This window comes from Sparus aurata, chromosome 8 (genome assembly GCF_900880675.1).
Source record: "Sparus aurata chromosome 8, fSpaAur1.1, whole genome shotgun sequence".
NCBI lineage: Eukaryota > Metazoa > Chordata > Actinopteri > Spariformes > Sparidae > Sparus > Sparus aurata.
The window spans coordinates 19,217,695-19,244,555 of NC_044194.1; the positions used below are offsets into that span (position 1 = coordinate 19,217,695).

A 26,861-nucleotide genomic window follows, 5' to 3' on the forward strand; every position below is an offset into this window, starting at 1 on the left:
CTTACCAGAGCTGTGAAAAATTGCGTGGGAATGTCACACTTGCAGAGTCTTGAACAGAAAACCTGTTTTGATCGTGGCAAGTCACATTAAGTAAATTCCCTCACACTGTATTTATTTATTTCAAGTTGTGTTTATTGTTTCATATGTCATATTCATGATAATTTGAGGTTGCCATGACAAAGTTGTGCAGTATGGAAGCAAGTCGGTGTTAACTGTGAGGAGTGATCCCTTCTTTTACAGTGCCACAGAGCATTTCAAAGCTCTACATCTGTCATGGCTTTGACAAAGAAAGAATTCACAACTTTGGTGAAAAGTCAAGTTATACAAATGTTTTTCCACATTTGTAAAGGCTGCACCTGTTTACTACTCATTTAGTTTCTAACCAACTTGCTATTTTCAGCATGCAGATTGCTAGCTCGGAGGCTGTTTAAGAAGGATTTTGATTACAGTTACAGGCAGATAGCGGAAGGAAGAGGGGAGTGCCACCTGAAATAGGCGCCCAATTACAGGTATATACTAACAGTCAATTATCTGGTGAGTCAGAGAAATGGAAGAAGAATATTAAATATCCAGAATCTCGCTTTGGCAAAAAAGCATCACACAATTATTACCTTTCCATGATTCAAGTGTGTCACAACCACACTTATACCAACTACAATCAGTTTTGTCATTATTTCATTTTCTTGTTTATAGTATAACTATGATGAATAATAACAAATTCCTTAACATTTCGGATTTTGCACCTATAAATCCTAGTATTTTCTGTTTTTTTCTTTCTGATACAATATGATGAACCTTTAGCAACACTGAGGTAACATGATGGCAGGAGCTACCAGACAGACAAAAACACAATATCAGAAGGCAGATGGAGAAAATAATGAAAAATGAAACCCATACTCACCTGCAGATATCTCGGAACAATGCTGACAAATGGGAGCAGGAGCCCGGCTGTGCTGTTTTCATCAGATCACGTCGTCTATCTCGCAGTGGCACCTGCCTCAGCTGCCCCATCAAATTTCAGCGGCGTGCTGTCCTTGAGGCAAGTAGGCAGAAGCCAAATTATTTGCAGACTGGTTAGCCACTCCAAGGTGAAACAACAACTGAGCTCTCAATTATTTCACAGTGGCATATTCAGGCCTTACGCAGGGGAATTGGAAATAGAACAGAATTATAGGATGGATTGGCCCCTTACCTCCTCACCTATTTACCTTGATAATAATTGCCCGGCTCACCTTGGAAACACAGCTGCCGGCAGACACTCTGTCCCCTAAAGTGAGCGCATATTGTAGGTTCAGGATAGTCAATTTGCCAGCAGTGAGTCTGTTTTAGCAGGCTGCCAAAAAGATGGTTTTAATGGCAGACAGATGCAGTCTTTTGGCTGTCACATCTTTTGAATCAGGGACTCATGACTCTTTCATGGGGTTGTTAAATAAATAAGGAGGGTAGATTGAGTTGCCTACAGAGACGTGGGCTGTGGCATATGGCCCAGGCAAAAATGGGCCTCGACAGATCGCCTGTTTGGACGCCATCCTGGCGCATGCAAGATAACCACGAGCCCGCCAAGACGGTAAAACAATAGCAAAGCAGCGAGAAGAGAGTAACAGAGGGGAGTCAGGTGGCTTTTTCTTTTCTCTTTTTTAGCTGCAGTTCTCGGGGAAGTGTTTATTGACTATGCAGAACTGTCTGCTCGACATCAAAGTAACAGCAAAGTCCCCTCATGGGAACCACACCAGACATAAACCCCTGAACCCAGAAGGATCAAAGTCTCACCCACTGTTCAACTTAAAGCACATTAAATAAATATGAATATTCTGAATATTATGTCACAATATAAATAGATAACCCAGGAAAAGCTATCTTCCGCACACATCATATGGTAATTACTGTGGATATTTTGGTGGAACGGATTGGGAGTTGAAAACATTTTCTGTCCCTGGAAGTGAAATGATGCATATTTACTCATCTAGTACAGCAGAGTGCTATTTCCACATTCATATATTTACATAATGTATATTTAAAAAAAAAAAAAAAATCGAAAAAAAAATGTTCAAAATATATATGTGTATATTTATGTAGTTAATTACCTTTAAACACGTTTGCATAGACGTTTCAAAAATAAACTTGATATTTTTTTTCTTTCCACTTCATTAAGTTCATGTTCATGTTTTTGTGTTTGTCGTTGAACCCCAGTATCTGCTGAGCCAGCGAGGGTCCTGTGGTAAACAGAAGGTCATTTTGACCATGAAATCGTCCAATAAATGTACTTGAGGATGTGCAGGACAAGTTAATATGGGATTTGGGCCTTTATCAGTCAAGCAGCATCCAAGCTAACAATGATATAAAACAGGCCTGCCACTGTCTGGCTTGTATGGTAGCCTCTTTGCTTTATCATCCAGTCAGTGGAAGTAGGTAACAAAATAAACTGTCATGTCCAGTTTCCCAACAATCCTGAAGAGAGAAATCCAGTCAACAGCCTCCAGAAACCGACACGCCGCTACTCACTCCTGAACAAAGGATGTTGCTGCTTTGATTTTTACTTTCACTGAAACAAGACGAGACACTCCTGCTTTGTTTTGTGTGTCCAGTCTCCTTAAAAGAGCTGCAAACTGTTCAGCCTTGGGGTGCCTGCTCTTTCAAAGGAAGGAAGTAGTCACAGAGTGTATGTTCACCTTGAAGCAGTTATACTGAATGTGATGTTTGTTTGAAATAATTTTCATATCGGTGATTCTGTATTTTTTCTTTCCAATATTTGAGATGATAGAAAAAGCAAATGATGTAAAGGGCCATTTTTGATATGCCACAGTTCAATGATGTCGTTTAGAAAGTAATTGTATAGTGACTCGATTTAGAAAGATAAAATAAAATCTAAAGTGATCATAACAAAAAAAGAACAGTGTTGTCCCATGTGACTTTCTGAAATGCTTTCAGGCTATGTGAAACTTAACTTCATGTTTTTTCTGTTTTTATTTTCAAATTTTGTATGCTGCTATATCCCATTCTGCCTTAAACGATGTGTGAAAATGACTATTTGCAGCAGATGAAATTTTACAACAGCGAAGCAATAAACTACTGTACCACTCTTAGTTCAGTGTGGTAAGTTCCATCGTTCTAAGCTGAATTCAATCCATCACATGTTTGTACTGTTTTTTACACTAGCATTATTACTATTTATGAGAAGATGTGTTTGGGTTGTGTAATTGGCAATAGCCAAATTACAGTAAATCCATCTAACAATGTATGCTGCTCCTCTAATGTTTATCATTTTGACATCTTTAATATGCGAGCTGCCACTTTCAGAAGAATGATTTTGACTTGTGTTGGCTCTAGTATGGTCCTTGTAAAGCCCCACTAAGACCTATTCTTTGTATACAGTATCTTTAGTATACAACAGTATCTTGAGTGAATGAGCAGTTATAAGCAGGATAGAGACAAGTTACTGTATAACATATCTATTTTTAAAAATAATAATATATAATAATAATAACAATAATAATTCTTAAAAACTAAATTGATCAACAGGAAGTGGCAAAATAAGAGTTACGGTATTATGATGTCTGTATTGTGTGTCTACTGACGTTTTTAGCTAATTAGCTAGCCCCAGCCCATTCTTGTCCAATGCCACTGTGCTAGTGATGTTAATACCCACAAGGCCGAGCTCCCAGTTTCCTGCATGGTTTTGAATTCGACAATAAGCCAATTGTTAAATATTGCACCTTTAAAAATGAATGGTTAATAACAGGCTATGTATATAATTCCACCTGACATACTGTGTCACAGCTATGATTTCAATAATTAATTTACTATTCAACTGCATGGATGAATCATATTATAGCTGCCAAAAGGGCTTTTATTGTACCTGAACATTATACCTACACCTTTATATGCTGCAATCTAAAACCATAGTAGTACAACATATAGTATACAGTACATATGTATATGCTACACATTTAGTTTGATGCAGCTCCCTAATTAAAGTGATTAAGATTTAAGCCCTTTCAATTAGATAAGTGGTGTTTCAGATAAAAAGAAAAATAACTATTTTAATGAGCTTGTGTTGTAACTAATTGGCTAGCATTGCAGTGAAGTATGTGTCAGTACGGTTTGACTGACAGTGATGAAAATATAGGGGATTAACATGCAGTAGGTGTGATATGGAAAGTCAGACCTAAAGTAAGGGCTTAAGTTAGGCCCTTTGATATGGATATGAGAAACAGCCTTCCAGCCATGAGTTTAGATTCAACATCTAAACATAATTCTCAACAGACTTGCTTTTTATTTTAGGCATCTGAAGCTTCTATTGTGTGACAGGGGTGCCACCAACAGCAAATTCACACTTTTGTTTGCTTACATGCAGTGTTTCCCAAATGCCATTAAGCACATGGATTGGATGAGTGTAAGGAACACCCAGAGGTGTGTCTGAATTTTCATGCTCAGTTGAGGAGAGACGACTTGTCGCACAGTGTCAGAATCCATCAGCTTGTTCCTGACCTAGAATTTTAAGCACAGATCTAATATCAGGAACGAAAACAATGGATGTCTCCATTACTCCCCAGGGCTCCCAGGCCTCAAGAATAGCTTCGCTCCTCTTCTATTCTGCCTGTCTGTTTTCAAGTCAGAAGATAAATGAGCATGCTTTGATACAGCTTGAGGGGAAAAAAGAACGTCAAAAGTCCCCATGGAGTCCTAACCAAGGAAGCAACGATGTGAAAGGAAGTAAAGGAATGGGACAGAGATCCAAACTTAATGCAAAGCAGCACCTTGTTTTGTGAAACTAGGCTGTCCTAGTCATATCCCTGGTCATTTCCCATAACCTTCAAAGGGTAACCTAATTTGCTCATATTTTCGCTTAGAGACATCCTAGAATAAAACTCAAATTCAATGTTAACCAGCTTCTCTTTTTTGTTTCATTTAGAAATTCACTAACTCATTATTACTTAACTAAGATTTTCCCTTAAGATTGTGTACAGAGTAAATGAATTAAAAATATTCTCCAAACATATCTTAATGCGTGCGATCCTTTACTAATGGTGGTTAATTAATGTTTAGAGGCCAGCAAAGGAAATAAGTGAACTACCAATGCCCCTGTAAACAAGTAATTAGCACTGAAACATATGGTGTTAAATTACATTGCAGTCTGCGTCATCGTTTAATGCGGTAATCAATCAAAGAAATCAAACATCATTTGGTCACTGATACACAAGAAATAAACGCAGATCATCAGCTAGACTTCAACTGGTGCGTGGACAGCAAAACATTAAAGGGGGATATGTCACTCTCGCTGTTTTTCATACATTTTAATTTATCTATCTATGTATGTATTCATGGAGAAGATATGAAGGTGGCCTGTGAGTGACAATATTAAAGAAGTCATCACTGTGTAATTGGCAGAAGGTAATGTGATTTAAACCCCACGGATTCATAGTTGTCATTCATGGCATTCACAAACCACACTTATAAATTAAGATAGGACCATCATGTGTTTAAAAAAGTCCATAGATTGTTTAATACAACATACCATATTCTCAACAATTCAACATCAACAAAATTTTGTTAATTAGAAAAAAAAATCTGCATATTACCTTTATTGCACAGAACAATTTGAATGTATTTTCCATAGATTTTCTTTTTTAGTACCTTTTTTTTGTAAAAAGTTGGCTTGGACTACATGGTCAATATAGTCCAGGGTCAAAAAAAAAAAAAAAAAAAAAAGAATAACAGAAACAAAAAAAGAACAGAATCCCGAGATCACTCGGGACCAAAAAGGCTAGGTACAGTAGCCACACTTTGAACGAAGAGAGCATTCATAATCAGCATGAGTTAGAACCATGAGCCATATTCAGTGTTTTTTTTTTTTCCTTTATGCAAAACGGATTACACCAAAGCTGCTTCAGATTGCTCCATGGGTGAAACCATCTGTGTCACCCCTCCCATCTGCATATTCTGTCCATACTTCCATCCCATTACTGTGTCGTTGTCTGTAATGTCATCCATCATAAATAACTTAGCCTTTATCCTCACACACGTTTGCAAAGCCCAGCTGTCCACAGTGTGTTCTTGAGAAGGTAAGGCTGTAACCTCAGATTTTATATGCAGGGCCAACCGGGAGCATGATATGCACAGTTCCTTTTCCCCTGACAAACATTGCACATTTCTGGGGAATAGCAAACCTGTAAATGATCCTGGAAGGTAATATTTCCATGGCTTTAATGGGGGAGCATCGGCATAAATAAATCATTGATTTCACTGAACAATCAAGAAAAAAACCCAGCAATGAACGAAATATTCTACAGCTTCAGGAGCACATTGTATCCAAAAAACATGAGCACCACAACTTTTACTCCTCCCAGTCATGTTGAGCACAAATAATACCGTTACATAATAATTTTTGAAATGCCATTTAAAGTCAGGGATAAGAGCCTGCAGTGTCAAGGTACCAATGCAAACTGTTCTGTTTGCACGCAGAACTGTAGGATAGATGCTGCATCTATTGTAGATACAGAGCATCTATCAACAACATCTCACATTTCCCTCTGTTTTATCTGAAGATTAGGGATGAGTGACACTGATACTGATATCAGATACTGGGCGCAAAATGTTCTATTAGAGCAATTTCCGAGTGCTCGAATCGTATACCAAGAGCCATATTTAACAACAGGATTTCCTGCTTTTTTTCAGTAATCCAATACTAAATATCATTTATCTTTCTAAAAATAAAATTCTTGTTACAGACCATTAGGCTGATTTTTACAACATAGTACTGAGAATTGGTTTCAATAGTAATAGTTGCACTGATGCATCCCTATTTGACTGAATTTATGTATTTTCAGAGCACCTATTTTTGTATATCGTTCAGTTTTTCAGGCCACATAATAACCAATGTAAACTGTTTTACAGTACCAATCGCTGAATTATCTCGGTTGGGAAGAGGGCTATGAATTAGCTGCTTTGACATTCAAATATGTTTTATATAGTACAACAGTTTTGTTCTTCCTTTAACATGTTATATTGTGTATTTCTGCTAATTTCTGGGGCGCACATTTGCATTAATTTTCATAAAGTATTGTGACAGATATACATTGATTGATTACAGAACAATCATCACTGTAAGAAACAAAAAAGACCATATGTAGCACATAGTATTCACAAATGTAACACTGATGAATTGTAATGATCATGTAGTTGAAATGCATCAACGTTGTATAAATGTGCTCATCAACCCATACAAATCTCAGTCATAACTTGACATCTAACCTTGGAAACAACAAAACAAACACTAAATAAAAAATACAGACAAAAAACAGCGATGGCCAAAATATGATCTGCTCCTCTTATTCTGGCTGCTTGAAGTGTTTTTCTTTTCTGGTATATTTATCCCGGTATAAATCCACAGAAATATGAACTGCTTATGACAAATCTGACTTTCAATTAATGCCCTTCACAGGCCTTGTAGAAACCACCAATGCACAGTAACAGTGGATGTGCGTTCATTCCCTCTCACTTGTTAAAGTCAGAAAGTGCCCTCCTCTTAAGTACATCATTCAGGAAAAAACATATTACTCTATGTTCACAGACCAGGATCCACAGGTTTGTAGGAGTGGAAAGAGAATGTCTTCTTTTCCATTTGTCTTATTTTTGAGTTCAAAATGAATAAATTCCACCACTCCATTAAATCATTTTCATGTTAAACTTGCGAGGAGCATCAACTGTACTGCTGCTCATGCCAGCGTCCGATTTCCGTGGCACATACTCGATCTCAATGTTGTGCTTAGTGTTTCCTTTACCTCTGCTCCAGAGGAAAAGCAGTACCAGGCAAAACAAGACAACACCAAGAAATGAGATGAATCCCATTGTGGTCGCAATGATCAGGGTCTTTATATCAAACGGGAAAGGGACATTGGCTCTTGTACCGTTAGCACCAGTTTCTGAGGGCTGGTTGGAAATGAAGGCAAAAGTCTTGTTGGGCTGGTGTGGCCAGTCAGGCGAGTAGCTATGAATGTGCAGGTGAGCAAGAGAGGTGTCGTTCCCGCCAGCGTTGCTAGCTATACACACATATGTACCATTGTCTTGAATCTGGGCATAGCGCACCTCAAGGGTACCATCTGGCAACACTGAGAGCCTTCCAATTGTCTTGGTGGTGATAAACTTTTTCTGCGGGGAAAGCCACATTATCACTGGAGCAGGATCTCCATCTGCTTGGCAAGCAAAATGAACAATGGCTCCCTCATCAACAAATTTCTGCTGTGGTTTGCGATCCCTAATCCTAGACTTGCGGCACGTGAAGTAATTTGGCTGCAGAACATCCGGGAAATCTTTGAATTCTTTGCCTTGGACAAACTCAGGGGAGGCACAGGTAGGCTGCTGCCGGTTAAAGTTCAGTCTCCAGCGCCGTCGGAAAACCCATAACAGTCGGCAGTCACAGGCCAAGGGATTATCATACAAAGCAAGGGTTTCCAGGTTGCCGACTGAATGGAAAGCGGACTCCTCCAAAGTAGTAAGAGAGTTTCCAGACACATTTAGAATCTTCAGGTAGTTTAGACCACGGAAAGAGTAGGGCTCAATCATTGCCAGTCTGCCACCTACCAGGTGAAATTCCTGCAGACGCAGAAGATCATGGAGCTTATTCCCCTCAATGGTATGGATAGGGTTATATGAAAGATTAAGAAAGCGTAAATAAACCAAGTGCCTCAGGGCTATATAAGGAATTGTGGTCAGGTTGGCATTTGCAATGGTCAGGGAGGTGAGATTTAATCCATACAAGCAATTTGGAGTCATCGTATCCAAATATGGCCAATTGGCTATTTCCAACACTTTCAGCCGATAGAGCCTTTTAAAGGAGTAATCCCTTATGACATTGATATTGAGGTGGCGCAGTCTGAGAGTGATCAAACTGTGGAGGTGGGTAAAAGCCTCTGTTGGTACAGAGGACAAGTTGCACTTCTCAAGACTCAGGTGCTCAAGGCTACTTAGGCCATGAAAAGCCCGGTGGGAGATGAAAACCAGGTCGTTATCACCCACCTCTAAAGACCGTAGGTTGTACAAATCCTGGAACATGTAGTCCAGCAGGATCACGATCTTGTTCTCACTTATGTCCAGCTGCGTGAGATTGCTCAGGCCTGTGAAGACACCGAGCTGGATAAGCTTAAGCTTGTTGCTACGCAACCCCAATGTCCGCAAGCCGTAAAGGTTGTTGAAAGCTCCAGGTTCAATGGTGGAGATTGTGTTTTCACTAAGCTCCAGGTGTTCCAGGTTGGCAAAGTTGGCAAACTCGTCTGGGTTGATGGTTCTAATGCGGTTCTTACTGAGGTCCAGCAGTTTAGTTTCTGCAGGAATGCCCTCAGGAACTGTCATGAGCTTCTTGCGGTGGCACATCACAGAGCGCTCTTGAACATTGCACTCACAGCGGGACGGACAGCCTGTGGTGGAGCCAGACAGCACGGTTCCCAGCATCAGGATCAGAATGGGCTGCCAGCAAGCCACCAGGTAGCTGTGCCCAGTCGCTTCCCCGGCTGCCATCTTATCGGTTACCTGGGGAGGCACAGAGACAAGGCAAAGAATTTTGTTAGAGCATGAAATTTGTCAGTCACACTGATGAGTTCAGCTACTCAAATTCACACAAAATTATACTATCTTCTTTTGAGAGAGGAAAATTCAGTGCAGATTGTAGAAAATTCTCAAACACGGACAGTAGGAGAACATCATATGAGGTTGTATGGCGTTCGCTGATCCCATTGCTGTGGGCTGGTATTCAAATAAGCAGTTCTCTGCTACATTCAGCAATTTGACAACATGTGGTGGAAGAGGAGGACAGTAGTATGAACTGACAGCAAGCTGAATTTGTATTAAAACACTTTCCTTTGACCACTGTGTCCATTTGCCGCCAGATGGATAGTTAAACAATCACTGTTGCTAAAAGGATGCCATTCTCATGTGACACATTCCCTGACAGCATTGAGAGTATGAATGCTGCAATATTCATGAAACAGACTAAAGGTGATTAGAGGCGGGTGGTTACGAGGAATAAGGTATGTGCATGCATAATTGAGAGTGCTGACAGATTTGAATTCTGCATCGTTCCCTTTTCTGGAAAGAGATTTAAATGCGAGTAGCTGCTGTGAATGTGCAGCATTACGTTAGACCTATTTGTGATATAGAAGTACTGATTCTAGCTAGAAAATCGAAAGCAAAATAATTCTAATAATTTACATAAATCTTACACTGCACCCTCATTCTGCTGGCTGTGGAATGCTGAACACTGTCTTCACTGCACACCTTACAACAATCAATCAGTCAGTGCTATCACCCTGATATAAAGTGAAGGGGCGCACCTTCAAGTGGAATTAACTGCATTTTTCAGACAGTAATTCAATTCATGCTGTGCAGACCCATATGCTGAGTGTATCTGAGGTTTGTTCTGGTACTAGAAAGTCTTTTTCATCCACCCCTACTCTTTTTCTTCCTGCTTCCAGCCTGAATTTGCTGTGTGTGTTAAAGAAAACAGTAGGGGGGTGGGGCAGCAGTAGCAGGAGGACGCAATCAAAGACTGATGGTGGCAAGTGTGATGTATGTGCTGTGGCTGACACTCGGTTCACACAATCTTCTACGATAAAATATAGACTATACACCAACAGGTAATTGGATACAGAGAGATAAATATAAGGTTTAAGAAAAAAAAAAAAAAAAAACGTATTTAATTTGTTAGGATGCCTCCAGCCTTTCCATTGACAATGCAATTAACAATAGATTTTATCATCTCAGAATTTCCATGTATATGCTGAGTACCATGATGGCACCATTTTCATTACGGAGATGGCGAATATAAGAGCATCCTTTATGCTTAGATTTGGAGACAATTATTCAAATGGAATTAAAGAGTAATGATTTAGGTTTTAATAAATTATTTAATAATAATATAAACAATGCTATTACTTACATTCAAGAACATGGAGTTGGTTGGTAATCACTGACTTATGTATGCAAAAAACACAGGAGCTAAATCCTTCACATGTCATTCGCACTCATCAAGACAAGTCTCCAGAGGACTCCTGTCTATGTGTTAAGGGCTGTTGTCACAATACATAGAATTGTGCCAGTGCTATGAGCCCTCAGCTCTTGCTCTATATTTGTCTTTAAAGTCTATTTCTAACTGGTCACACAGGAGTGCTTCCTCCTGATTCGAAGAAGGTGTGAGAAGAAGGATAATGCCCACTTTTGTGCTTCAGCAGATTTCATGGAACATATTACTTGAGATAGATTGAGACTGCAGAGAATTGGGGGGGAAATCTTTGATATTATGTTTGACAGTTGTTACTCTGGTACTCCAGCATAGGAGTCCAGACCCTGCCCTCACAATAAAGAATAAATATATTCTTGTAGAGCAAGTTCCTAATCAGAAGAGACTGGTGTAGAGGAGATTCATCCAGCAACCGAACTGTCTTTTTTCAAAAGCTTTCCGCGCTACCTTTTCACCTATACTTAAGATACTTTGTGAGAACATGACAGCTCCCTTGTAAGTTCTCAAAGTGATCACGTTTGCTGGAAATAGTTTCAGCTGCAAGAAGTCTGTTGCTGCTAGTTGAAAAGTCACTTTTAGAGTCAAGACAAACCCACTGAAGCTTCATCTATGAAACAACCGTTAATTTTACAACACTGCCACTAGGGAGGGGCTACGTGAATCCAGAAACCCTTTTAAAAAATTGGAATAAAAAAGTCCAATTGTCTCCAAAATTTGCCAACAGTAAGTCTTGCAGAGGCTTAAATGTGCAAAGTAGCATGACATGCAACTGCTAAACCTCCTGGTTCCTCTGCGAAGTGCTTATGTCAATGCGCAACCCACCCAGGACTGTTGGACTTGGTGTTCACGAGGGCTTTGCATAGTTATTGTGTAGTCCTTTGATTAAACACTATTTTCATATCTGTCACAGGGTCACACTCAGTAATCTGTCTTGCCTCTTTCAGGCTTTAAATATTTTTCTGTCTATCCCTATATCGACATTTCTTCATTGGTTAACTAGTAAGCACAAAGTGGTGAAACAGATGTGTTACAGAAATAAGAGGCTAGACGTCTGGCATCTGGAGCAAATGTTTTTTGTCGATCTTTTGATCAAACTTTATATTTTGATCAAGGCACTTCCTAATTTTTCTAAATACCATCTGTGCTCGTCTCCTCTGTAATTTCCATCAGTGGATTCATGTCACTATACACAAACATTTATAAAGTCCTAAGATGAATGACAAATTTCTGCATAACTTTTTAATTTACCCTCATCCTTTGACAATAATCTTTAACAGTTGAAACATTTATCAGATTATCCTTCAACCTGACACCTTTTACTTTTTAGCAAATACATCTCACTCTATTTTCTGTTGTTTCTTTGGTTTTGTTCCTGGTAGTTTAGGGGCAGGTTTGGTAATCATTGACCAGGACCAATTCTTCTATTTTTTGTCATGTCTTCTCTGAGTTTTGCTCCGATTTTCTGTCCTTGTGTCACTAGGGGTGACATGGACCTCCATTGCAGTCATCACTAATAACGTCTGTCCCACTGGACCAATAGACTACTGGACATCAGACTCAAAAACAGGGGTTTATGGGTTAGATCTACTCCACTCAATTTCTTTGTATTCCCTCCAAGGTCAGAGTTCAGATTGGGGATTTGATGAAACCATCTGTAATCAAGTGAAACCAAGTGATTTCAGAGATGATTGTACATCTGAGATCAGACACCTGCGCCAGTGCCTGGTGTGCTCCCTCCCGCCTCCAGCCATGCTTAATCATTCTTATTCCCTAACCCACATTAATCAAGTCAGTGCTGAGCGCTGTGAGATGGATTGGTGTGAAGCTTTGTATGGCGTGCTAAGACACCTAAGAAGAAGGAGTGTCCTTATCGCAAGCTCAATTTCATCTGTCACCCTCTATCATGTGGCTATCGCATATTGGATATCAGTCAATGAGATGCTATTATGTCCAACTCTATTACCAATGACACTCAAACCCAATCAGCAAAATGATCAAATCGTAATCCCTTGTTGGTAAAGCTCTGTGACTGCAACTTCAGCAGGTTATGAACCCCAGCCAGGCATCTTAATGAGTTGTCACACTCCTTTACACAGGTTCAAAATCCTCATAAAACAACACATAATTTGAAAACTGAATCATAATACATCTGATTTTCCATTTGGAAGAGACAATGCTACTAAAGCCTTTACAGTCATTCCATCAAAATGCCATTATTTTTATTTATTTTTTTCTGACAGAGCAGCCTTGACATTTATTGCACATGGCTTCAGTGGCAGCGGTAAAGTAAAGACGGGGACACATTAAGATGAAGAATGCCATCCACGGGTAAACATTTGCAGCTCTGTTTTGTTAATGATCTGGTGTTATCATCCCCTTGCAGGCATGTGGTCTGAATGCAGTTCTTCATTCCAATCAGCACTCCAGTGAGATCCCCGAGAATTACATTAATTGAGGTGAAGTGAGAGGGGGCGTGCTTCTCAAAGGAGTGAACGTGGTCGAGGAGAAGTGAGACAACAGTGCTCGATAAATGAGGACCCACTGGTCCGAGACCAGTAATAACTAGATCAATGAATGGTGAGATTAATGCCTTTATGACAGAATCCACTGGGATCCTGAAGATTTTGCCTCATATCAAAAAGTGGATGGTGCCCTATGCTCCTATTACTACATAGTGGCGAAAGAGTAGCCAACTCATCAGCGGATTGGCTATCATAATTAAACGGACAATGAGTACGATTTTTAGTGTCCCTTTGTACATAATAACTCAATGTCTATCAGTGATGGCTCATTGGTCACTCTGTTGGACTACATCTAATTCATGTTTTAATCAATTCTTAACTGTTATGTTCCAAATTAAAGGTCATACTGATAACCTTTTTATTTGGACAAATCATTTAACAAAAAAAAAAAAAAATACATCTACAGAGCTTGTAGAAATATGCAGAGTAAAAGTATCTCTTTTCCTTAAAAACTTTACTATTGTGAACTAATATTTGTTTTAACAAATGAGCCAAGAGTACAACACCCCAAATGGGCTAAATGTGATCTGCCCTTTACATTTTATGGTTCCAAGTGGGTTTGTCTGCAGGTTCCATGCTGGCCCCACCTAGGTTTGCCCATATGGACATGTTGAAGGGTATAGTTGGCAGTTCATTGAAAAAAAAACGTAAAAATGGCTGATTTCTACAGTGTGTCCCCAACATCTTGTACTGCCCTAAAGTTAGCAAACCTTAGCAATGATAACTTTTGCTAGCTACTTGTGGGGGCAGATGATTTCAATAACAGCAATGTTGTTGAATAACTGTGAATGTTACATTTTGTGATTGATTGTTATCAATAACACCTTTTAGAAAAGAATTGTCATCTGACAGTTTCATTTAACCTCCTGGGATTTCTCAGAACATCTTCATGTTTTATTCTGGATCCAAATAAAACATCAATTTGGAATCCAGTCTAATAATGATATTGTTCTTCAGGAAAGGACATTTATTATCTGCAGTTTATAAGATAGAATTTCCATATGATTCTTTTTGTCTTTCGAAAGAATGAAGAGCTTTTGGACTCGATATAGTTAAAATCTACTGCTCCATGTTCAACAGTTTGTATATGCAATTATTTGTAACAATTGGTTTTAATTGCTCTCTGCCTACATGCAGCTTTCATATACAACCTGCCATCACTCCACTAAATCTTGCTCCATTCTTCTAACTGAGGCTCTCTGTCAACGTTAAATAATCCTCAGTAAGTACAATCAAACGCAGGTGTTGGCAGGTATTGTTAAGACTTAAAACCACGCCCAATGCTTTAGTATACCTGTCACGAACCATCACTCCTTAGCCTTGTTAAATGCCATAGTTAAATACCTGTAAGCTACTGGAAAATCCCTGAGATGATGCTGACCTTATCTGCAGCACAAAGTGTTAAAAGCCTTTAAAGCCCATTCCTCTGCAAACTGCTTATTCAGCTGCCAGGCTAATCCGGAATTTTACTTACTGTACTATTTGCATGCCTTTGATAGTCAATATGTTAAAACTTGCTGTAAGCAGTTGCCACCATCCCACAGATCCTGCTTAAGCACACACATAACAAATTCATGTGGGCCAGTATGCAGCTGCAGCATTCCCACCATTGTTTTGTCATTAAAAAAACTAATCTTTTTAATGAATACTTTGTATATCCTAAGAAACAAAAATAGTATACCCATCTACCGAGATGATAAGTTAAACTGCCTCTTAAGATGCTTATTGGTTCAATTCTAAGTAGCAGCTTGGAGTTATAGCACAAAACATGGATATTGACAGCCACATTTTGGCTAAATCCATCTTAACCAGGGGTGTCTGACCTTTAGCCCCCCAAGTAAGATCACTTTCACACTGCTATAATGTCGCCTAGCTGAATTTTTGAGAAAGGTTACCCTGGTGTCATTGAGAAGCTAAGCTGCCTGGTGGGATAGCTGGCTGGAGCTGGGCCTGTGAAATGGCAGGGCTTAAATGTAAGCCGACGCCCGACAGATGGACAGCAAAGCCCTAATCCAGGCGAAGAAGCTGGCTGGTGCAACAAGGTGCAGAATTCCTACAGTGGCCAGCTGTTGTCCTGACGAAATTCTGTCATGAAACCTGTCTACATGTCCCTGCTGAACTTCACCTCGAAAGAGGGTCAATACTGTTTCTGTGCAGGCGCCCTGCAGATCGATGTGGCCATGAAAATACTTTTAGGAAGAAAAGATTAGATTTAGGGTGACTAGGAAAGCATCAACTATTGATACTAATTGATTGAGTGATTTAAATGGGGTGGAAAAAATATTAGAAATGCTACCTCCATATATGGCTAAGTGTGTCTACCTTTCTCTCTGCTAAATTCTTGCTTGCAAAAAAAATGTTAATTAAATAAATGTTACGATATTATAAGGTTATGATAATGATGCAGCACCATATGTGTTACACTGGGGACATGTCCCCACCACTTTTTGAAATTACCAATTTTGTTGCCATACCTTTTTAAAAGCGTAATAGGTTAATAATGTGCTAAAAGGTTAATGAGTTAAGTAAGTTAAAAAGAGCGTGCACCAAGAAATGTTAACTACAAATGAGATTAAGCACACTTTGATGCAATCTTTTTCCCACCATAATTATCTACTTTGACCTCACACTGTCCTTGTATTACGTTGCCTAAAATCACATATGATGAATAATACTTGTAAAATGTTTTATTCATTTGAGCATTCAAGTTTTGCACCACAATTCAAGAGAACCACAAATGGTCTTCAAAATGAGCCTGAGTTGAATTAACGGGTAAAAGTGTAAAGGTGCTTGAACTTTTTTTGTGTTCTTGTGTTTCTTGCCTGATTCAGAGGAGATGCTGTTTGTCATAAAACACTGCTGCCCATACATTTTTAATATTTTTAATAAGGAATGTTGGGCTTTTCCTCAGACCGGTTCATTTAACTAATTAATTAAATGTGTTGCTATTACTGTTGTCGATGTAAGGGTCAAACGGTTTTCTTTTAACCATTTTATTTTTTCTTGTTTTTTTTTTGTTTGGAGATATTATCTAATTAAACTAATTTGACAGAAATCATATTTAATGAACTGGGTTTTTCCTTCGAACGACTTTGTTAAGTGTCAATGTGAGTTTTGAAATAGATCAAACAATTTTCTTGTAATAATGGTGAAAATCCTTAATGTCCAAATGGGAGACACTGTACAAAGATTGTTCACACATCAGTAGTTTGATTGTGGTTGTTGAAGATCAAAAAGTCATGTCTCATTGCACCCATGTTCACCCATGCTCCTAATTTGGGCTCATTTTTTTTTACAGATGTGGTCGGGTGTTATCCGTGAGCGAAGGAGCGTGTGTCCTCATGTGATGTCCCAATCGTTACGAAGCTCATTAGCCTCATTTCCCCGGCTCCGTTCAGAGAATCACCATTAAATTTCGGTTCTTGAGGAGATGTGTTTTCAAAGAGGAACAGCCTCCAGAATGTCAGACTTTTATAAAAGAAGATCCAGGATTTTGGAGGGACTCAGATCAGCATTAACTAATTAGAATCCGCGCTCGTTTCTACAACATCCAAAAGGGAAAATAACAAAGAAGCCTGCCAATGATGGTTCAGAGGAATAACACAAAATCAGATCCTAATCAAAGCCAAATTAGATTGAAATTCAAGTGTGATGCTCATGCTGTTTGTGATTGTGACAAATAATGCTCACAGCTATATTTTATCACGATCTGACTACATAACATTATTAAAAAAGCTATAGATACTCAAGTGATGCTGACTAAATCATGACAGTGTTTTCTTCTGTGTATGCTTTTATGAATCATATCTGTTATCTAACAGTCATCTTGTTTATAGAAATGTTATAATATTTCACCTCTCCTGAGTGTGGGAGGTATGAAAAGAACTAAGATAAAAATCAGAAGCTTCACTGGTCATTTCACTCAGCTGAAGGAAAAATAAGCGCTTGATAATGTCACCTAAATCAAGCTTCAAGTTGCCTGTAAGACCAGAGAAAGACAACAACAAGAACGGCTGTACTATTAACAACCAATATAACAAATCGATATTATGAAGATCTATCTCCTAGCTCTAAAAGCAAACAGTTTAATCTCTACTGATATAACCTCAATCAAATTTTGTCAGTGCCTCTAAAGTGCAACAATAGAGGACACAGCTGTTCTGACATAAGCTTTGATTCATGCTAAGATCAGTTTTTGCGGTAAGTTAACATGTTTATTGAAGCCTGTCAAGCATCACAAGTGAAGCTATACAAGCAAGTAAGTGTAAATTAAACTTGATCACAGTAAAATAGTGATTCTAAAACAGCACATATTGTTTGTCTGCTATCTGCTGCTTCTGATGATTTCCAACTAACAAGGTTGAGAGTCGAGCAGCTTGCAGCTCTGTGAGGCTCTAGACACAGGAGTGCTTTGGGCTAAGTGCTAGCACCCGAATGTTAAAATGCTCACAACTGCAATGGCAAATACAGACTTTAAGCAGGTACACTTGTTCGGTGTGTTGGTTTGGTGCAGTGTGTTTTTCGTTCTCCGTATAAATCACTTGTTAACAATGATAGGGGGATTTTGGTGCAATAAAGGTGACAGCAATATTATCAGTAAACCGTTTGTTGATTTTCCCTGCATAAATCATATCAATCACACTTAATTTAACTAGTATTTTTTCCAGTCATCCATGCCCCCCTACAGTGGCTCATATTCATACACGGGGGGGGTCCCCACCCCAATTTAAGAATCACTAATTTAGTGCGGCAGCATGTTAACGGTTGCTAATAAGCACAAGAGACAAAGTATATCTGAGGTGAATGATCAGTTCTGCAGTTATTTGGTCATAAACCAAAGACTAGGAAACATTGACATTTTTACCTGATAATGCTGCTATATGAAAAGCCAGAGTATCACCAAGTATTGAAAATATGCACTACTGATTGGTTGTATCCCGTCGTATGTATTATAGCAGCTTCGGTGTATTTTGAGTGTTCGGCAACAGAGAGTAACTAAGCAGAACAGCTAGATTGTAAAAGATTGAGCTCCCCCAGAGAGAGCTGGCCGAATGGCCGTTCCCCCCCCCCCCCCCCCCCCCCAAGGCTGAGAGAAAATACTCCACAGGCAGTAGAGCTGCTGCAAACACACACACACACACACACACATACACCTTCACACAAACAGATGCACACAGATGCTGTTATAAAATGTCCGTCTGTGTATTGCTTTGTCCCATAAAGCCGCATCCCCCCTGCTCTGAGGCCCGGTATTTTTCAGTGGGGGACAACTTGCTGACAGAGACTGGAGGGGATTGTGTCACAGGGTCACACGGTCACACATGGACTCTTCTACAAGCACCGCAGGAGATGCCAACCTTCAGTGCTCCAGAGTACCACTCGCTGCTACACTGGCAAAATGAAAACACTGCAGCCGTGGCGATAAATGCAGGAGAAACAATATCCGGTGAAGGTCACAGGTCTCGTACTTGTGAATTTTTATACTGGATACTGATCTTGGATGAGTGTTGTAGCGTGTGGGATGAACCTGGCTTGTTCCAGTTTGTTTAGTTTGCAAGACTGAGAGGCCAGCACTAACAAGGTCCCATGAGGTGCTTACAGAAAGTCTGTCTCAAGCAGTGGGCCAAAGAGGATTTTTTTTGGTTTGTTTGTTTTTTTATTTTATTTTCACGCTGAATTTCGAGAGAAACTATTTTATTTTTCAGATCACAAACTTGGTTTCACCGACAACTAAAATAAGGCAGGAGTTCATAAGGCCAGATGCCGAGTTGTACTGAGCCTAGTTATGCAGATATTTACAACAAAGACACATAGTTTGCTGCTATTTGCAAACACAAACCATTCAGTCACTTACATCTCTGCAGCAACCATGAGCTTATTAAAGGTTTTTTCAAATGAAATATTCATGGTGCTTTAGTCCTGCTTTAGATCTTGGGTAAAGAAAGGAGTCCCTAAGGCGGAATTAAAACTTAAATGAAAATAGCCCCAAAATATTTCTCATTCTGTGAAGCTGCTTTGCAGATACTAAAAGAAAAATAAATAAAATATGCTACTAATTGCACTGCCCATAACAATTAAAATAACTAAAAATAACTAAGATGAACATTCGTCTTTTGTCAACTCCTTGTTAATCGAAAATTAAGAAACCCTTTCCTTTTCCAGCACACAGTACCCGGAAGCTTCTGATTAGGCAGAAACACTGAGGTCTCACCATTATTATTGTAATGCATTCACAGGCTACTGTGTGAAAAAGCAAAGGAGCTTAGGAAAAATGACATGTCCTCCCATCGCTGCTTTGATGAGCAGCAATAAAAACATTCACTTACGTAATCAGCCATTTTTTTCTTCACCTACATCAGACATCTACTTTTTATTTTGTTTGCACAATTTTAAATCCAATTTTGATTAAAAGGCGAATCCAGGGGAATCAAACCAAGCTACATTTTGTAATGAGGATTAGGAACCTGAAAAAATCAACTTGTGTGCTCGCTTCAGTTGTTTTTGTTATCATAATCACATTAAAGGCTTTCTTTTGAGTGTGATTACTCTCTCTGTGTTCCTCTATGTATGGCGGCCGATTAAAGTTACAGTATGTATGACCTAGAAAATACACAACAACAAAGTCTGTGTCAGCTCGCACACACATCCAGCCACAGCATCCAGATACATTTAAATAATCCAGTTTTTGCTCAGAATAAATCATGCATGAGTGATGAGTTAATGTTATGCAGCTAAATCGAGCCCTTACCTCTTCTATCCCGCATAAGACGTCGTGTCAGATTTAATTTGAGAATGATGGTACTTGAATCAAAACAGTCCTCAAGTAGTGCTGTTGGGGAAGAATCTTTTTTTTTGAAAGGTGAAGACATTAAAATTGTCAAACTCGACATAAGAACCCTACTGAACATCTCCCCCAAAAAATTAATTCAAGGGGTGGGGCGGGGATAAACGAACGTTTTCCGAGGCGCAGCCTGAACATATTACTCTTCTCACTCAATTTGAGAGTGAATCCATTTTTCCCTGAGATGAAGTGAGTGGATTTGGCAGTTGCCCTGGGAGTGTGTGTGTGTGTGTGTGTGTGGTGGATTGGGAGGTGTTTGTTTTTGGGCGAGCTCTTATGCCGGCTTAAGCAACAACCGCTATATCAACTCATCCATATACATCTGTAGCTTTAATAGCTGCAAATGCACCGCAAGCTACACTGGTTCCTCAATTAAGGAAGTCAACACGGAAACGTGCCTTCATTTCATAATGAATAATTTAGATTGGGTCTTATTGGCTGGCAGGAAGTGTGATGGGCACAGTGTGAGGCGGCTCAAGGCCATATTGACTTTAATTGTGACTGGCATCTACAGGCTTTCCTCCCAGTGTGGAGAAGAAAATGTCCCCTCTGCTTAGCTGGCCCTGCAGCTCGCAGTGAGGCCTTTAAAGGGAAATGAGCTGTAATTAGTTGATAGAGAGGTGACCCCGATGCAGGAAATGCCAACCTATGGCACGGGGATCAGACACTGGAGGATAAGAACGTTGCTCTCTCTAGCAAAGAAAAGCATCTGATTAAAGGAGAGCTCCAACTACGCATGGAATTTTTTTTTACCATTCATTTGCAGTGATGGGAATAACAACGTTAAAATAAACGGCATTACTTTTCAGTAACGGGTAATCTAACTAATTAACTAACAATGCCGTTACCTTAACCGACAGTTAAATGTGGTGTGTTATAAACTCAACTTACTCATTGAAGCTGTTGTCATCTGACTTGGCTCTCAGCAACCGGAGCTGCAAAGCTGTTTTTCTCCTCTTTGGTGAGGAAGGAGGGAGGGGCGCGAAAACCGCATAAGTGATGATAATTGGCTAAGGCACAGTAAGAGTTCGTAAGCCAATCAGAGGCAGTGTTCAGTTTACACACAGCAGCCTCACACACACTAGCAGAGGTTAGCTGCAGCAATGGCGAGTCCGGAGGGAAAGTTGGCATTTTCAAAGTGGAAGTACAGACACTACTTTAATCTCCTTGAGGTAAAAGGCAAGAACGTACAAGTGAAGTGTACATAATGTCTCAGAGCGAAGTATTTGTCCACGTCCCTTGTAAGCAACTCAACATTTTTCTTTTCTGAAATAGCATAGTTTCTTCAAATACTTGTTTTTGTAGGACATCCATGAAGGTGAACCTAATTCATAGATGAGGACGGTATTTCCTGGACTTAAAATGGGTGCCGGTGTAATCACACATTCACAAGACACATTTTCATCTTGAAGCATTACATCCAAATAGACATTTTTTTCCCTTCCGCTAAGAGTTCTTGATTTATGGCTCTCAAATGTACAGACTCTTGTATAAAACTGCCTGAGCAGAGTCACTTCAGTTTACCCATTCAGGATTTATCTCCTTCAATGACGTGGGCTCAGACAAAAACACTGCCTCGTAAGTGCTTTATCAAAAACCAGAGCTGCATTGTAAGGAACTGCACATGAGCCAGCGAAAGCTCTGAGGCAGATCCCGGACCATAAAAAAACTAAATGTATTTTTCTCCCACTGCAGTGTGAGAAAAAGTCAAAAGGCATATAGAAGTGACAGGTATGACAGATCTGCAGTGTGTCACTGAAGACCTGCCATCTATTTATATTGTCCTGGCAGTTGTTTTTTAATGATTGTTGACCCAGACTTTCATTTGGTGACTTTCCGCACTGAAATGTGATGAGTGTGGACACAGGACAACGAGGCTTGTGAAATTTATACAGTGCTGTTCTAGCACTGGCAAACAGTGACTCAGGATCTCTCTACACCAACTTAAAATGAATCACCTGATTGTATATGCAAACCAAATGGCGCCTGCTGAGGCATGCAAACTGATTGCAAATGAATTGTTCAAACGGCTATGGTCGGCTAGGTCATCGATTCAAATGGCTTTCTGCTGATAAAATAGGCTGGACGATTGACACATTCCCGCAGTGAAGGTGATCTACAGTATTTAGGTTAAAGTGGGATTTGTTACACACTGTAGCTTATTTAGTTTTACAGGACTCACACATCAGGCTTGAATCAATCAGAATTGAGACTGATCACTAAAACTGTGTGAACTGTCCTATAGAGGTTCTCAAAACCTGTACCGCAGCTCCTCGATAGATCATTTGATTGCCACTTTAATCATCAAATATTCATATTCTTCCTCTTTTCTGAGTATCATTTCACCACAGCCACCTCATGTCAATGCTTTCCCCCCTTCTGCACAATCTACAGGAAGCAGAGTAGGCCTTTGCCGACCTCACCGTGGCTCCAGTGCAAGAGACAGGGAAGCTTAATCCATGTCCTCGGAGAGATCGCCCAGAAAGATGAAGTCTTAATTAGCCAGATAAAACCCTACATAATAACGCTATTGATATAGACGGGGAAATGAGGACTAAGCAGAACGAAAAAAAAAAAAAACAATGACTGTATATAAAATGGCCGAGATGGATTTCGGGAGACAGTTGAGGAAGTTACTGCGTGGTTGAGAAAAAAAAAAGGGCAGTTCCCTCTCATTCTCAGACTCCAGCAAGAGGAGCATTGTCTCATCTCTCTGAGCAATCCACCTGCTCCAAATTCTCTCATAAGAAGCTTAGAGAAAAACGCTGACCTTCATATAATCAAAGATTATGTGGAGGAAAACAACAACAGTTTTTGGAGTACTTAAGCAACAGCACTCATGGGAGGTTCGAGCAATTAAAGGCAAAATTACTTGTCTAAGCTGTCCTTGCATCCTCCCGTTCCCTATCTTTGGCTCCCCGTAGTACGAGGAGGAGGTCAGGAAGATAGTGAAAAGAAGAGAATCGCATCTCACTATGGCTAATCCAAGGGGGTACTAGAGGGAGCAGAATCTCCCTCTTAAGAAAGACAATCTAGGTATTTCTCATGCTACACGTGGATCAATGGCAAGGTGACCCTGTAGGGTAACACCAGATGGCTTTAAGGGTTTGGCAAAGCCACTGCGAATCCCTGGTGAACACTTGTGATACCCCTTCAAAGAAAAAAAAAAAAAAGTTACAGAAAAAATCACGAGAACTTTATTCCTTAAAAGTAATTTGGCTAAAACCGATTTAAAAATGGCACAGTTATGTGTGGATTAATATTGCTTAGAAAAACCTCATTAGATTCTGAGTGCAGCTCATATCAAAGCCCATCCAACCTCAATCTGCAGAGCTAGGGGGAGAGCTTCATTCTGCCACTCATGCCTTAATTAATGAGAATGACTGTCTTTTTTTCCCCTTTGGTTCCCAACGAAGAGCAGTGCCTTTGTTGAGGCACGCTGACAGCCATGATGATATGCTTGAGGACACCTGTTTTAGGATCCATCTTTGTTGTCATGTTAGCCTTGTTGTGATGAAACTTGTATGACATTTACGGAGGAGATGTAAGCCAACTGTGCTGGAAAATGTTTGTGAGTTAAAGGAAAAAAAAAAACATTATAATAAAGAAATATTTTGGCCAAGGGGATGAAGTGTCAGTGAAAAACAAATCCTACCGAGGAGCTTCCACATGAAACGAAAAGCAGAAGGTTTGTGCCTCAGGGCAGTAAACTCTTGGGCTGCATTAATCAGTTGGTCGTCCAAATGGAAACTCATCAGCCACAGTTTTGATAATTCATTCATTGCTTCGGTCATTTATCAGCCTAGAAATGCCAAACACTCTCCTGATGCCACTTTTTCAATTTGAGGATTTGTAATGATTCTGTTTCCTATCATTGTAAACTGGGCGTGTCACCATTTTAATTCGTAAGTGTCTGAAATGAGATTTTTAATTTCATTTTTTCAAAATCTGGACTGGAGATGCTTTCAGTATCTTGCTTCCTCTCTAGTTGCCTAACTGCCAGCGTTTGCCGCACATTTTAAATAAATGATTTAAATTTGCCCATATGGTTACACACCCTACTTTAAACAGATATCTTGGGGTTTTAGTCTGTTGGTTGGACAAGACAAGATGTCTGACGACGACACCGCCAGCTGTGGGAAGTTGTGAAAGCTGTTCTTTTCTGACGTTATATACACTAAATAATCAACTCATAAAAAAAGTGCTATAATAATCAATAATTAATTAAAATAATTGCTGGTTTAAGCTCTATTTGTCTTACTCTTTTACCATAAAATACAATCCAGGACATTTAATATTGATAGTATAATGCACATGATGAAAAGTCCAAATGCTTTTGAGGCTGACGGACAAGACGTGGTAAATAAAAAAGTCACTGCATAGTTTCCATTTAGCTGTTTAATTCATTATCGCCAACATGGCAGGAAAAAGGACAAGAAAATGCAAAAAAAGCTGAATTATTTATTTGTCATTTGCATATCTAACACAGGTTCAGGACGAGGGTGCGGGATTATGTTATGGAGGTTTCTTATTTTCTCTTGAAACTGACAGATTGCTTCATTGTGAAATGCTTGCCCACTCTTTGCTCCCTTGCTAAATCAGTAATGAGATGGAAGGGTTAAAATTTGGCGGGACCATCCTCTCGCATCAGCAGACCTGATCTCTCCCCTCTCTCGATTCCCACAGGTTCCAAAACTACTTTGCACTTCTGTGGCAGCGCGTCACTCGCCCAGCGTCCAACAAGGTCAAATGCCATTTCATTTTCTCGCCTTTGATCGCTGCCTGGCTCTTTCATCAGTCTCACCCTCCCCCATCCACCCACACGCTATCACTGCCACCACCATTTCACCGGATGAACTGCCCTCACTCAGCCCTCAGGTTTAGATAATGTGACTGGCAGTAGCCAAACTTAAAAATATGTTTTTCCAGGGGTAATACATGAGCAATCGGTCAACTTCAGCTTGGCAGACTCGTAAAGTCAGAGCTCTGCTTTTGCTTTTAGGATGGCAAAAATAATCCAAGCAGATCACGAATGTGCATTTAAGTGTGGAATACATAAATCCCAAAGCCTTCTACCGGTAATTCTGACGCTGCTGTCCCTGAAGGAGGCTTCCTGCTTTCTCTTCTCCTTGAATGATGGCTGAAACACATTGACTAAATGAGAATCTCCATCTTGCCTTTCTTGCTTAATCAACCCCACCCATACTGTAATACTCCTGCAGAGTCGCACCAATACAATCTGCATATTCCAATCAAATCTACAATGTCACAACCACAGCACTTCAATATGCCATTAGCTATGAAATTGCCATTATTTAGATGCTTTAGTGGGCTAGAGGTTTAAGATGCTAACCATGTAATCCCATCGTCGCTGGGAACCTTTGTCATATGTCATCCCTCTCCTCTCTCCCCTTGTATCCTCTCACCTCTCTGTCTTCATTCTAATAAATGTTGTCCACACCCTAACACTCAGCATTGTGCATCTTTTGGATCCAGTACGTTATGCCTCTCAGATGAAGGATGAAGAAAATAAAATGAGGACAAGATTGATGAATATGGATATGCTAAACATGTCAACTTGACATCCTGCCTGCAGAACAGCGTGTGAATAAAATAGATAGTCTCAGGAGCTGTATCCTCCATTTATCAATAAAATATAAAGATATTAACTGGATGTGGCTTCACAAGTCTGAGGAGTCGCTTGCTTCATTTTCTCTTGCTTGTTTCCATAACATTATGAATTCAGCACTTTGGGATTTGGCTGCTGGTCAGACTAAATAAGCAATTTCGACACATTACTTTGGCTGTGAAAACTTGGGATGGGGATTTGTCATTAGTTTTGAACATCGTTGTCGAGCAAACGATAATGTTTGTGGGAAAAAGAAAAAATACAGTTATCATCATAAAAATCATTAGTTGGAGTCGTGATTGTGGATTTCACGATGTTTGCAGTGTTTATACATTGTGAACATGTTTTTAGACTTAACGTTGACGCACATGACCATATGGCAGGAGCTCCTGCATTGTTTGTCACATTCAAAAGCAGACAGTCTAAAGTGTTTGCATGCCAGAATATGTCAGACTTATCCCCGGATATAAATAGAACGCGGCAGTGGAATTCCAAAATAGATCACCCTGATTATTAATGTGGATGTAAACACGTTCGGTGACACAGATCCAGCATCCAGCGCTCTTTCAAGTTCAAGTCTTGTTGGGATTATTTCTACGTCTTCGTTGTCCAGCAAGCAAACATCTCCTCTTGCCACCCAGTCTGGTCGATAACCTGAAATCTGACCTCTTGTTTCCCCTCCCTGCACTTTCGCTCTCCTCCATCGACAGTATTAGCAGTTCTTTGTTACAATGTTCTGTCATTTCTGCGCCCCTTTCTCCCTCTCTCTCCCTCCTCATTGACAGAAAGTGGGTGATAGAGAGCCAGAGTGTGTGAGAGAGAGAGAAAGACAGACAGACAGACAGACAGAAGGAGCTT

General features: G+C 39.8%; 1 protein-coding gene across 3 annotated transcripts in view; it reads right to left on the bottom strand.

Annotated features, from left to right (window-relative positions):
* Positions 1-5,477: 5,477 nt before the first annotated feature.
* The window catches only part of lingo1a (leucine rich repeat and Ig domain containing 1a), a 144,250-nt gene continuing 122,866 nt past the window's right edge, over positions 5,478-26,861 (bottom strand). For all 3 annotated transcript variants that reach the window (XM_030426455.1, XM_030426454.1, XM_030426456.1), the window contains one exon: positions 5,478-9,525. In XM_030426455.1, the coding sequence (XP_030282315.1) occupies positions 7,666-9,513 (1,848 nt within the window). In that variant the 5' untranslated portion in view covers positions 9,514-9,525 and the 3' untranslated portion in view covers positions 5,478-7,665. The remainder of the gene's footprint in view (positions 9,526-26,861) is intronic.